Raw genomic sequence first — 13503 nt, forward strand, 5'->3', positions numbered from 1 at the left:
ATAAGTCGAGGTTTGCCAAAAAAATGTTTTACAGAGTGAAACCTAAATTCTCTTAACCTTGATGGCATTTGATACAAAGAAAGAGACTGGGGACAATGTGTCACATTGTCAAACAATATCTATTCAAACACTTACAAAAATTGACCAAAGTTTGTAACGGTATGTATTGTAGCGTCTTTACAGTAGCTAAAACAATGTATTTTCCTCAATATTTTAGTTACAGACAGAAAAATAAGCAACATAATATAGGGAAAACAGTATCTTCCTTTTCAGGATGTAGATTCTAACTTGACTAAAGCTCGTGCTCATTATAAAACAAGGAATGGTATATTCCTAGTCCATCACCTGAGTTGTTAATGACAAAACAACATTTGGATCCCCTTTAGTTCTTATGATAACCTAAAGGAAGGTGGGGTGGGTTGAAACATTATTACTTGTTTTGTGTTGAATAAAATTTTTAATACCCATATCACAATGCAATATAATACATAATTTGATAGTTGAAAACCTTGGCTTTCTATTCATTATAGATAATACAGAATTCAATTTAAGAGAGAACTACTAATTAATCCTGAAAGAGAGGATGTGACTGGTCCATTTTTCTACAGTATAAATTATATTACAGCAACCTTTCCCTTGAGAAAGTGCATGTGATGCCATCATTGAAAGACAATTACTTTATTCATTATTAGCTGGAAGCAGGACAGCAGTGGTAACTGCACTTGACTTCCAGTACTTTTTAAGCATGCAATAAGAAATACAAAACAAAAAATGTGGGTTGTCTTGTTCCTTCACCACTAAATTTATAAAGAATAATAATTTTTTAATGAATCATATTCTTAATTCAGAAAGAATTATCCATCCAGGTTTTGCCCATGTGGGGCCCCAAGTTTACATAATGGTAAATATGGACTTGTATAAAACTAAATGATTGTGACCAATTCTTGTATGCAAATAGAAGATTAGGTGTCATATATGTATGTAAAAGTTTTAAACCAGGAAATAACAGTGTATTCGTTTGCTTTCAAATACATTAATAACTGTTTTCTAGTTTCGATTGAACAACATAATGTATGGGCAGAGGATGCAGTTAAAACAAGCATCATGAAAATGTTCAGTTCCTAGGTCAGAGGTCATCACCAAATTCTGGGAGTTTGTCACTTATTTTATTCAACAGGTGAGGCAATGACAGATAACTACAGAATATTATAGTACTTGTTTCTTTTTTCTTTAAGGCATCACCAGACACGATTGTGGAAGTTTGGAAGGACAAGTATTTAGATTCCAAACTGGATTACTGGCAGAATTATGTTGTTCCCATTGCTAAAAAAGGTTACAAGATGGTGTTATCTGCATGCTGGTATCTAAACTATATCAGCTATGGACCTGATTGGAAAAAGTATTATGAATGTGATCCTAGAGAATTTAATGGTGAGAGGAAATATTCAAAGTTCAAACTTATCTGTTTTGTGAATATTATACCATATTGTACAATTCTGAACTTCACTCACTCTTTTTTTTAAAAGAGCCTACAAAACATTGTATTTATAATGTACACCTACCGATGCTGTCACATGTTACTGCCTTTTTGTTTGCTACATTTTCTCCATTGAACAGTGCATTAGAGTTTTGGCAGTAGTATTTTTTTTTAACTGCATCCAACTATTTATAAGCTGCTATTTTTTGTTCTGCTTTTATAATGCATAAGTATCTTGCATTTCAACTCACAGGTAATATTAAACAAAATCTTGATTAACCTGTTGACTCCCAAGTATTTCAGCTGCTACAGCAACTCTTAACCAAGTTCAAAATACAACTCTAATGCTTCTTCATTTTGTAACCTTTTTGTGACGCCATTTTGGATCGAAAGTGAAACAATATGTAAGTAGGTCAAATGCATGTATGGTTCTGACATTTAGCGTTGAAGTTAGGTATTGTTGAGAACAATTTAACTCGTCCGTGACACTGTGTAACCGATTGGCTTGGACGAGTTATCTCGTTTACGGCACTGGACAGGTTAAAAACTAACATAACGCAACAGATTAACGGTGCAGCTGTTTAGTTTGTACATTGATGTGTTCATGTAGAATGTTTCCAAACCTGTGTGTAGAAAACGTTTTTCAGGCAGATTTTAAAAAATATTCTTGTCATCACATTGAATTACATGGAAACAAACCTGTGAGAATATTAAAACAAATTTCTTATTTATTTTTATTACTATATAATCTAGTGGAATAATGTTTGTTTTTCAATTAAAATACTGAAATGAATCACGTACGTACACTACATATGCAATTAAAATTAATTGAAGAGAATTTAAAAAAAAACTCTAATGATTATACTTTAACGAACTTAGTGTGTAGAATTTCTATAAAAACTGAAAATAGAACCTTTATAACTGTTTAATTAATTCATTGACATTTTCATAGCTGTAATTCATCATTATTGGTTTGTTTTTGTAGGATCTCTTAAAAAGAAAAATATTGTACTCCAGTTAAAGAACACGATTCCAGGCTTAGCATAAGGTTTTGGAACAATGAACAACCTTAGACCTATTGGCTTACCCTGGCTGTCATACTCTCTGAACTAAATAAAATTATTTAAAAAATTAATAACTCTTAAAATCAGCCCTTATTATTCATATACTTACCAAGCTTTTTCTTAAACTCACTTGTATATACTGACTTTACAACATCAGAAGGTAATCCATTCCATCTGCCAACCATTCTGTTAGAAACTTAGAACTTTCTAAGTTGAGGATGACTCCTATCCTGCCAAACTTTATATTTGTGACCCTAAGTCCTGCTATTCTTGCTGTTAAATGTAAAAGATGATGGTGTATCAACACTGCCTTTCACTAGTACAGCAATAAGTCGACGGATGTACGTTAAAATCAGGGGTTCGATTCCCTTCGGTGGGCTCAGCAGATAGCCCGATGTGGCTTTGCTATAAGAAAAATGCACAAACACGCACATCAACACTATCATTGTTTTTACACCTAAACACCTCAATAGATCTACTCCAACTCTTCTTTTCTCAAAAGAAAACAATTTGAGAAATTTCAACCTCTTCCCCATATAACAACCCCTCCATCCAAGGTGCCATCCCAATAACCTTACTCTGAACCCTTTCCAACAGTTAAATATCTTTCCTAAGGTAAGGAGTTTAAGACTGAACACAATATTCCAAATGTAGTCTGATCAGTGACATGTACAATGAAATTATAACCTGATTAGACATGTGTTCAGTATTTTTGTAGATACAACATAATACTATTAGCCCTACTTCTTGCAAGAACATACTGGTTGGATGGCTTTATAAACTGATCAGCTATTACATCAAAATCCCTTCTCTTCATAACACTGTTTGGGTTATTCCAATCCAAATTATAATTAAAATTTTGATAATTCACAGGCATTATCTTGCCTTTATTATAATTCAAACCCATCTCCCATTTATTTGTCCTATTTATTGAATGGCCTTAAGTCCTTTTGTAAATCAACAGCATCATTTTCACAACTACAACACCCAAGACCTTTATCAACAGCAAATCTAAGTAATTTATCAACCATTCTTTCATCTGTCATTCAGGTACATCAAAGAGCATAGGTCCTAAGAATGAACCCTGAGGTACTTGTGACATTAATATAATTTGACTGACCTCCATTTGTAACAACCCTCTGCTTTTTTCCATACGGTCACTCTTCTATCCAATTTCCTAACTTACCCCTCACAACTATAAACATAATTTTTTTACAAGGCTTTTATGTAGGGCTTTGTGCTCTCTGAAAATCTAGGTACATCAAATTTATGCCTTTGCGTTCATGTACATAAGCAGTAACCTTCACAAAGAATTTCATAAGATTTGTAAGGCAAGTTTTTCCCCTCGGTGAAACCATTTTGACTATCCAACAAAGTTCTAAACTTTGTTAAATGATATTGTAAAGCACTTTTAATAGACTTGCCAGATAGTTTCCCACAACTGATGTAAGATTAATGGGTCAGTAATAACTGGGACAATTTTTATCACCTTTCTTGAAAAGAAGAGTTACATTAGCTAACTTCCAATCCTCTGGTACCTACCCCTGACAGAAAACAGAAGTAGCTCACAAACATAATTTTCTAACCTTCTTCAAAACCCTTGGAGAAATATTATCTGGTCCCAGGAACCTTATTTTTTTAAACTTCTCAGTTTTTATACCAGCTCAGAATTAATGCAGTCATTTTGTTTGATTTCATGTCCATTTATTAACTGTTCAAGATGTGGAATGCTGCTTAAACCTTTGTTAGTAAAAACTGAAGGAAAAGTAGAATATAATAATCCAGTTATCTCATTACACTATGTAACACAAATTTTGTTCCTGGATAGTATGTGTTATTCCTTATTTGCTTATATTGTAAAAGTACAGAAAATGGCCATTATTCCCTTCAAACTTTGCTTTTGTGACCTGGATAATGAAATTTAGAAATTAACCTATTTTCTGTGTGAAAATGGGCAAATTTGCACATTTTTATTTACATAAGGTCTGAATAAAACAACATAAATCAAGATTTACATGTATTTATACTAAAGTTATACAAAAATGAACAAACATTTTAAAAGTGAGGAGGTTTTCAAGATTTGCGACTGTAATGTAAATCACTTTCACGTATCAGCTCTCAAATATAGACTCCCATCATGTTTTCGGTATACGTTCCTTGGTAGCAGCATTCAAAGTTCAGTATATCCTGGTGGAAGTGCTTGCCTTGCTCCTCTGAGTATGTTCCCGTATTTTCCTTGAATTTATCAAGATGAGCATCAAGGATATGGACTTTCAGGGATATCCTGCAGCCCATTTTGCCATAGTTCTTCACCAGAGCCTCAACCAGTATCACATAACTTTTGACCTTGTGGTTGCCCAAGGAGCCCCAAACCACTTCGACAAAACTACCCCAAACTTTTTTTTCTCCCTGCTGAGCTTCTTTGGGAATTCTGTGCATTCCAGGATCTTTTTTATTTGTGGTGCAACGAAGACACCAGCTTTGCCTTAGACAGCTTAGGGAAGAAGTCTCGAAGGTACTTGAAGGCTGCAGACTCCTTATTAAGGGCTGTGACAAATTGTTTCATAAGAACCAATTTTATGTGCAATGGTTGGAACAATACTTTCTGGAAGTCCACTACTGGCTTACACTTGACATTGTGCCTGTCCACAGAGAATTTGGTCCATTGTGGCCAATGCTTCCTGTTGTAGTGAGCTGTGGTATCCCTGCTGTCCCAAAGGCAAAGATAACAAGGAAACTTGGTAAAGCCTCCTCAGAGACCCATCAGGAATGCCACCATTTTGAAGTCTCCATTAACATCCCAGCCATACTCATCATACTTCAAGGCTTCTAGCAAGGTCTTAGTGCTATTATATTCCTCTTTGAGGTGCACCAAATGAGCTAGGAGAAGAAACGTATACTTGCTCCCATTATGGAGCAACACAGCTTTGGGGCTTCTGATATTCTAAAAAGTTCTTGCAAGTTCAAGAAAATTTTCTATCAGCTACTCAGCACTGAATTTACCTGGAATGTTCTGGAAAATGGGTAAATTTCATTACCCATGTCACAAAAGCACAGTTTGAAGAGAAAAATAGGTCTTTTCCATTTACTTTGGTCATAAGCAATTGGGAAATAACACTTTCTGCCCAGGAACAAGAAAAAGTAAAAATTTTGTTACATAGTGTTATCATCAGAAACTAGCCTTTCTTTATCCTCATTTAAGGGTCCTACCCTCATTTTATCATTTTGTTTACCCTTAATGTATTTTAATAAATCTTTACTCTTAATATTTGCATCTTCAACCAACCTTTTCTCATAAATCCTTTTTGATGTCCTCGTATCCCATTTCACCAACATGTTTGGTCTTCTGTAATCCAAGTTTCCTGTCATATCAGTTGATTTAAATTTTTCAACATTTTTATGCTTTCATTTAATTTTATTTTAAACTCTGTGAGCCAAATTGGTTTTTACTTGCAGCTACCATTTTCATTCTATAAGGATTAGGGTTATGTTGAATATTTAAAAATTTATATTTAAAATTTTCCACATCTGAGGAATGTCTTGAAATAACTCTTCTACCCAATTCATAACAGAAGATTGTTGTCACGTCCCTTCAAAATATGTTTTGTTTAAATTTGTAACTGAAATATCATTAATTGTTGTCTCCAAATGCAGCAAAATATTGAACCTAATGGAGCAACAACCACTTGCTCCCAGGTGTTCCCCAATTTCCATCCTCCAGATCATTCCTACATTTGAAGTTAACAATAATTCTAAAATAGCATTGTTTCTAGAAGGCTTCTTGGCTAATTGTAGAAGAAAGCCATTTTGAATAGTTTCCAAAAACCTTTTTCTTTCATATTCCCTAGTACAGGGTGTTTGGAAAGTCACTGTGCAGTTTTGTAATCATATTTTATTCAGTATATTTCAAGCCAGCAACTGATAGCAGTGTTTAGAAACAAAATAAGAGGGATTCAAGCCTGTACTGATGCCAATGTGGGTCAATTTCAACATTGTTTATAATTGTCATTCATATTTACTTCCTGTATTCTATATTGATACATGTCTGTTAATAAATATACAAGTGCATAGTGACTTTCTGAACACCCTGTAGAATCCCAAATGGGTACATTTTCTTTGTTATTATATTTGATGTCCTCAATTTCAACAGGATGTACTCAGATTTTACATATAAAGCCACTCCTTCTCCCCTTTTTAATACTTTATCCCTATTAATTAACCTGTAAACCTGTATTACCAAAAACTTCTGTCATCAGAATCATCTATGTTTAAACACGTTTCAGTTATTCCCATTACATCAAAAACCTCCATTCTTATCAGGGCTCTAAAGTCATCTATTTTATTTCCTGTACTTCTAGTATTATAGTAGTAATAATTAAGCCTACCCTTATAACTACTACTGTACTCAGTTCCTATCTGGTATTACAGTAGTAATAATTAAGCCTGCCCTTATAACTACTTCTGTACTCAGTTCCTATCTGGTATTACAGTAGTAATAATTAAGCCTGCCCTTATAACTACTTCTGTACTCATTTCCTATCTGGTATTACAGTAGTAATAATTAAGCCTGCCCTTATAACTACTTCTGTACTCATTTCCTACACTAAACTTTTCTATACCTCATATTCTTTTTGTGTTTACTTCCTCCTGGCCGTCATCACTGTCTATTCCCAGTTTAAAGCATCCTGTACAGCTCAGTTAATAGCCTTAGCAAACAAGCCAGCCATTACCCTGTTTAAATTTAAACCATTCGTTTTAAAACATTTTTCTTCCACTAAACTGATCCCACAAGTCCAACCAGCCAATCTATTCATTCTTACATATTAACCTGAGCTTAGCGTTTAGCCCAAGTGACTTACTTATAACTCCATTCCCATAGTTAATTGTGGGCAATATCAGTTATGGCCTTTTACTTCAAGTGCCTTTATCAGTCTCCTGTACTTGTTAATTAGCTCCTCTGACCTACCTTTCCTTACACAATTAATTGCTATGTGCACCACAAAAACTGCATTTTTGCCTCTTTTTCTGTCTCCTGTTCTGTCAGTTATATCCTCCACATGTGTTTTTGGATAGCATGATTTGATTCTTTTCTCCATTATTACCTCACAGGCTATTCTATCCACATGTCTTGTCAAGGAATCACCTATAACCTCTCTATCATCCACATTCTTCTCTCTTCCTTTTATTTTCTTTTTGTCCTGTAGTTCCTCATCTGTAGAAGCCAAGAGCTGAAACTTGTTGCTCAACAGAATAAGCTCATTACAATTCTCTACGTTTAACCCTGATAGTAATATTTCGAATTTCCTGAAAAACATTGTTAGCTGATGTATTCTTTGCATATAAAAGCTTAAGCTCCCCTTGAAATTTTGCTACCATTTCCCACAGTCTATATTTCTCTTTATATATTGTCTCTGCTTTAATTATGATAACCTTCAACTTCTACAACCTACAAACTTTACATACAAATTGCACATCTGTCTTCATTATTAGCTTTCTTAAAGTACATGTCAGTCCTGAGTTCCCAAATGAAACCCACTCATTGCATCCATCACACATACAAACTGTGAGTGCTTGATATAACTTGAGTCTTTACCATTGTATTTATACTTAGACTTATGAACTGAAAATAAATGCTCGATAGTAAATACCAATAATCTGTTTTTAACTCTGTTACTATTAAATCTAATGTATATGAACCAATTATATTATTTTTATCACTAATTTGCCACTAAAGTAACAAAGCTCCTCTTTTATCGTATAGAACATAGAAAAGAACTTAATTTTTAAAGCCTCAAGAGACAATAAACTAGTTTTTAGATTATATTTATTTGATAAAACAATGGGTTTATCCTGTTTTATGATTTATCAGTAAGTTGAATATACTCAAGCCTAAAGTACAGTTACACATACTTACCCTATTTTAAGGTAAAAGTAAAATTTACACTAAACTTTAAGTTAAAACATTGACCGTCTTGCTTTTATTTACCAAAATTGTTGTGTTACTTGAAATCAATAAAAAGTTTGTAACAATCTGTAAAATATTCATCCAGATATTTTTGTATTGCTAATTCATGAACTTAGATCTGAAATGTTGATTTTTATTTTAACCATGAATGGCAGTCGTGAAGAGACCACTTTTTTTAACATTAAAGATGTTAAAAAATTCTTTGGAGTGTAATTACCGTGTTTGACCTTCATAACATTCAGGTACTGAGGAAGAAAAGGACCTTGTGGTTGGAGGAGAAGCCTGCATGTGGGGTGAATATGTTGACGGAACTAACCTACTTTCTCGTTTGTGGTAATTATTGCAGATATGTTTCTAAGCTACAATAAAACTAATGAATCAGTTTTTTTTTTTAACATTATATATACGTACATCATCACTCACGTTATAATGTATTAATGAAACTTTTGGATTTGTTAGTTAGTTTATTGGGTTATTTAAACGTAGACATGTTTTAGTAGCTTTACAGAAACACAATTTTGTTTTGGAAATTTCTTGGCTTGTAGTGAAATGCTATCAGCTGTGATGGCTAAGTTCTTTTCATGTTTTATTGTGATATAAGCTGCAGATGAAGTAATATTAAAAAAATATGAAGTTCAACAGGACCAAAAAAGTACTGGACTGTTGATTATCCCTGATTAATTTGTCATCATCTTTAGTAGTTCCTAATAACTTGAATCAGTTGCTAAACACAGTAGAATCTGCCCGTAAGTGAAGAAAGTGTTGCTGTAAGTTAGTACATTTTTTTACATGAAGTTGATCATAGCCATTAAAATGAGTTTAGTAACTATATAAGAACTTGTTAAAATAACAATCTGTTCTTACTCTGAATATTTTGTAAACCAGTCTTTCTTTTATTTTCCATTTTAACAAAAAAAATAGTTGTTAGATATAATAAAAATTTAAAATAATGTATGTATGAAATAACTACACCAAATAATCTAGAATTCTGTAAATTATTTTATTTAAAAATGGTTCCACTCTCTATTCATATTTTGAATTATGAAAAACATTGTTGAATGTGTAAATAAAATTATCGTGTTTTAATAACTGAAGGCCTCGTGCATCAGCTGTAGCTGAGAGATTGTGGAGTGATACCTCTGTACGAGATGTTGACAGTGCAAATTTCAGACTCGACCAACAACGTTGCAGAATGCTTAGGTAATTTTATTAAAACGAAAGTTGTACAGGAATATAATTCTAACCTTGTAAGTTTCTATTAAAATTGGCGTTCTAGGTGTTTAGACTGGAAAATTACTGATGCATTGCAGTAAACTGTAAAGTCGCTGTTTACGGTGTGAAAGTTAGCAACTGAAAAATTAAGAAAACTGTTTAGAGGTGCTTGAACTTGAATTGATTTTGGTATTTTTACTTAAACTTTTTAAAAAATTGTTTATTTTATTACTATTACTAAATATTAACATTTGGAAATAAAAGTTGATGTGAAATTTAAAGAATAAATATCTCGTGGACCATAGATTCATATCAAATATTTAGCGATGTCTTCTTACATTTCATCAGGCGTGGAATTCCTACCCAGCCAATCCTGAATGGTTTCTGTGGAGATTATGAATGGGATCTGGATGCTGACATTTGATACCATGAGAAACATGACCAGCTGCTCTGAGCTCTTTTCTTTCTTTCTCAATCTAAAACTTCCTTTCTGGATGGGCTGTTTTTTGTCTGTTTTTTCTTTGTTTTGTTTTTGAGATGAATTATCTGAGTAGACGAACAGATATTTCTTAATATTATAAAAATACGAGTGCATGGAAAAGTACCGTAGGGTACTGAAAACAGAACCTAATTTTATTTTATTTTTAGAATTTGTAAATTTCAACAAAATCATAGGTGCTAGTTCTGCACGTTTTCCTAACAAACATCAACCTCCGAAGCATTTTGTTTTTTCTACATGGAACAGTTTGACAATTGTAATTCATTCTTTTTATTAATGACTAAAGAAATTACTACTTCTAATGTGTTATAGAACTCCAAACAAATTCATTCTGATTACAGTGCTCAAGATAAAGGTAATGAAGTTTGTTACACGTGGAAAACACAAAATTGATGGTATTTTAAATTTAATTTTGTGTCAGTAATGTTAATTAGCTGTTTATTAATACAGTTTTACTTTCTGTAATGTTTCTCAGTTTTGTTACAATGTTGCTAAGTTACACTATAATGTATGGTGTATTGTTTGACTGTTTTACTTTTTAATAGGTTCTGAATAAAAACATTAAAAAGCACACAATATTGTTTTTTTTTGTTTTGAAATTAATTATGCTAACCCAACTACAAATATTTCGATGCAGAAAATGAAGGATAGGCTTAGACAAATCACCAAAGAAGAAACATTTTAATCAATAACATTTGACCAATTGCCCATAACTAGACTCAGCTTGAGCTTTTATAATCCAATTTGACACTGATATTGTTTGTTTGTTGTTCATATATACTACGTATTTATTATGTTTTATGAATTTCAATTGCAATGTTTTATTGTCGGAAAGGGTTCAGAAAAGAGTTACTCGAATGGTACCTGGGATGGAGGGGTTGTGTAGACTGAAATCTCTCAAATTAATTGCAACTATTAATACTTTATGAAAATGTTTGTTGCTTTTTGCATAAAAGAATGTAACAGTGACAGTTTTAGTAAGGCTCCTGATAATTTGAGTTGTTGTTTTTTTATAACTTGAGTTGTGTATCACATTATTGAATTTTTTTTTCTTTAATTAGAGCTTTATGCATTGTTGATGAAAATGAATTGTCATGGAATTTTGATAATGATGGAAAGGTCTTAGTAATCATTGCATAAATGAGAGAATCACAAATCATAAAATAGCAATGTTTTGGGATAACTTTTGGACCTATTGGTCCATCTTGGCTGTTCTCTCCTCTAAACTATTAATAAATGTTTTTAAATATTTTAAAGCCAGCCCTATCACTCATATACTTACTAAGCTTTCTCTTAAACTTGGTTAAATTTACTACCTCCATAACATCTGAAAGCAACCCATTCCAAGGTCCAACTTGAGACGAAAATGACTCCAACTGTACCAAAATTTGTACATGTGCCCCCTAGTCTTACTTATCTCAGTATTAAGTATGAAAAAAGATATGTCAACATTATCAATTCCCTTTACAATCATAAACACCTCAGTCTGATCCCAATTCTTCTTTTTAAAAATTAATTTGAGAGATTTCAGTCTACACAACCCCTCCATCCCAGGTACCATTCGAGTAACTCTTTTCTGAACCCTTTCCGACAATTCACTATTTCTCCTAAGGTAAAGAGCCCATGACTGAAAACAATATTCAAAATATTCCCTAACCAGTGTCCTGTACAGTAAAATTATAACCTGTTTAGACATGTTTTCAGTAGCTTTTTAGCTACAACGTACCATCCCATTAGTCCTATCACTAGCAATTTCCTTTTCTTTAATAACAAGATTATTCCTATCCAAATTATGATAACCCATATGCATTATTTTGCATTTTTTATAACTAAAACCCATCTACCATTTTGTAAATCAGTAGCATCCTTTTCACAGCTAGCAACACCCAAGACCTTAATATGATATGAAAATGTAATTTATTGACTCTTCCTATAAGCCACAGAAGAAGGGAATATGTTTTTTTAATTAAAATATCTTCCCTTTAAAGACAAACTATTCGCTGTAATATACACTCCAAACCGTGTTAGTAACTTTAGATCCAACAAATATAAATTCACTAACCACTCTAACGTACCATATGACTAGAAGAAGGTAAACTGTAATATAACGTTTACTCTATTAAATATTCAGATTTAAGGTGCAAGTTTAAGATTCTGTCTGTGACTACATAAAAAGTAGAATGTGCGTACATCCCGTGTTTTCTCATCTATAGTCTAAATAATTCAACAGTTTTGTTCATTAAAAGATAAATTCGGCGAACTTTTAAATTTGTGGTGATGTCGCACAATAGAAATGTTTGTTTTCTCATTATGTAGGACATGTAAAGTTTTAGGTAAACGCTTTGAAAGCTTCATAATATACAAGAAAATTTAGTTACGGAAATTTCAACTTGCAGCAGCTTAATAAATCATGTTAGACATAACAGAACTATATTACTACGCAAATGTAACAGTATGGTTACTGACGAGTAAGTTGAGACTGTTATAAAATGTATTTTATACTAAAATCTTTCACTTTTTATTGATGGTATTTGTTTCACACTTATAAAAAGTACATAGGTTGAATACGTTATATTTAGGCTAGGTGGGTAAAGGCGTTTGACACGTAATCTGAGGGTCGCGGGTTCGAATCGCGGCCGCACCAAACATGCTCACACTTTCAGCCGTGGGGGCGTTATAATGTGACGGTCGATCCCACTATTCGTTGGTAAAAGAGTTGGCGGTGGGTGGTGATGACTAGCTGCCTTCCCTCTAGTCCTACGCTGCGAAATTATGGACGGCTAGCGCAGATAGCCCTCGTGTAGCTTTACGCAAATTTCAAAAAACAAACGTTATGTTTAAGTGATTTGGGGGTATCACTTCATAACTCATTTCAAACATCTCATCAACAACTATCAGGTCTTCCCTTAAGTAATGTTCGATTTTGGGTTTAGAAAAAGAAAAATGATTTCAAACGGTTTTAATGTTATTTAATCATTAATGTATGTTCCATTATTATTAATTATTTCCTGTCAACGATTCACAAACTTCTGAATGTTACTTCTATAAAATTATTGCAGTTTAGAGGAAAAGAATGTAGAGAGAGTAGTTTTGGCATCTTCATGTGTTCCAAGCTCTTTTTCCATCAAGATAGTTCTGCTTTGGGGGAAGAGGCGCTTGCAATTTCCTGATTTAGCACAACGCCTTCACGATTGATCAAAGCAGGCCTCTTTTCTTTCAGTGCACACATTCAAACGCTCTAACTGTTGACAATAGAAGTCCGATGTAATCGTTACATTGAGTAGTA

At 33.1% G+C, this 13503-nt stretch overlaps 1 protein-coding gene across 1 annotated transcript in view; it reads left to right on the plus strand.

Annotated features, from left to right (window-relative positions):
• LOC143254292 (beta-hexosaminidase subunit beta-like) overlaps positions 1 to 10790 on the plus strand; it is a 33591-nt gene extending 22801 nt beyond the window's left edge. Inside the window, exons 10-13 of the mRNA XM_076509224.1 lie at positions 1236 to 1431; positions 8749 to 8839; positions 9602 to 9706; positions 10067 to 10790. Of these exons, the coding sequence (XP_076365339.1) occupies positions 1236 to 1431; positions 8749 to 8839; positions 9602 to 9706; positions 10067 to 10142 (468 nt within the window). The 3' untranslated portion in view covers positions 10143 to 10790. The remainder of the gene's footprint in view (positions 1 to 1235; positions 1432 to 8748; positions 8840 to 9601; positions 9707 to 10066) is intronic.
• Positions 10791 to 13503: the final 2713 nt, after the last annotated feature.

This window comes from Tachypleus tridentatus, chromosome 6, assembly GCF_004210375.1.
Source record: "Tachypleus tridentatus isolate NWPU-2018 chromosome 6, ASM421037v1, whole genome shotgun sequence".
Lineage (NCBI taxonomy): Eukaryota > Metazoa > Arthropoda > Merostomata > Xiphosura > Limulidae > Tachypleus > Tachypleus tridentatus.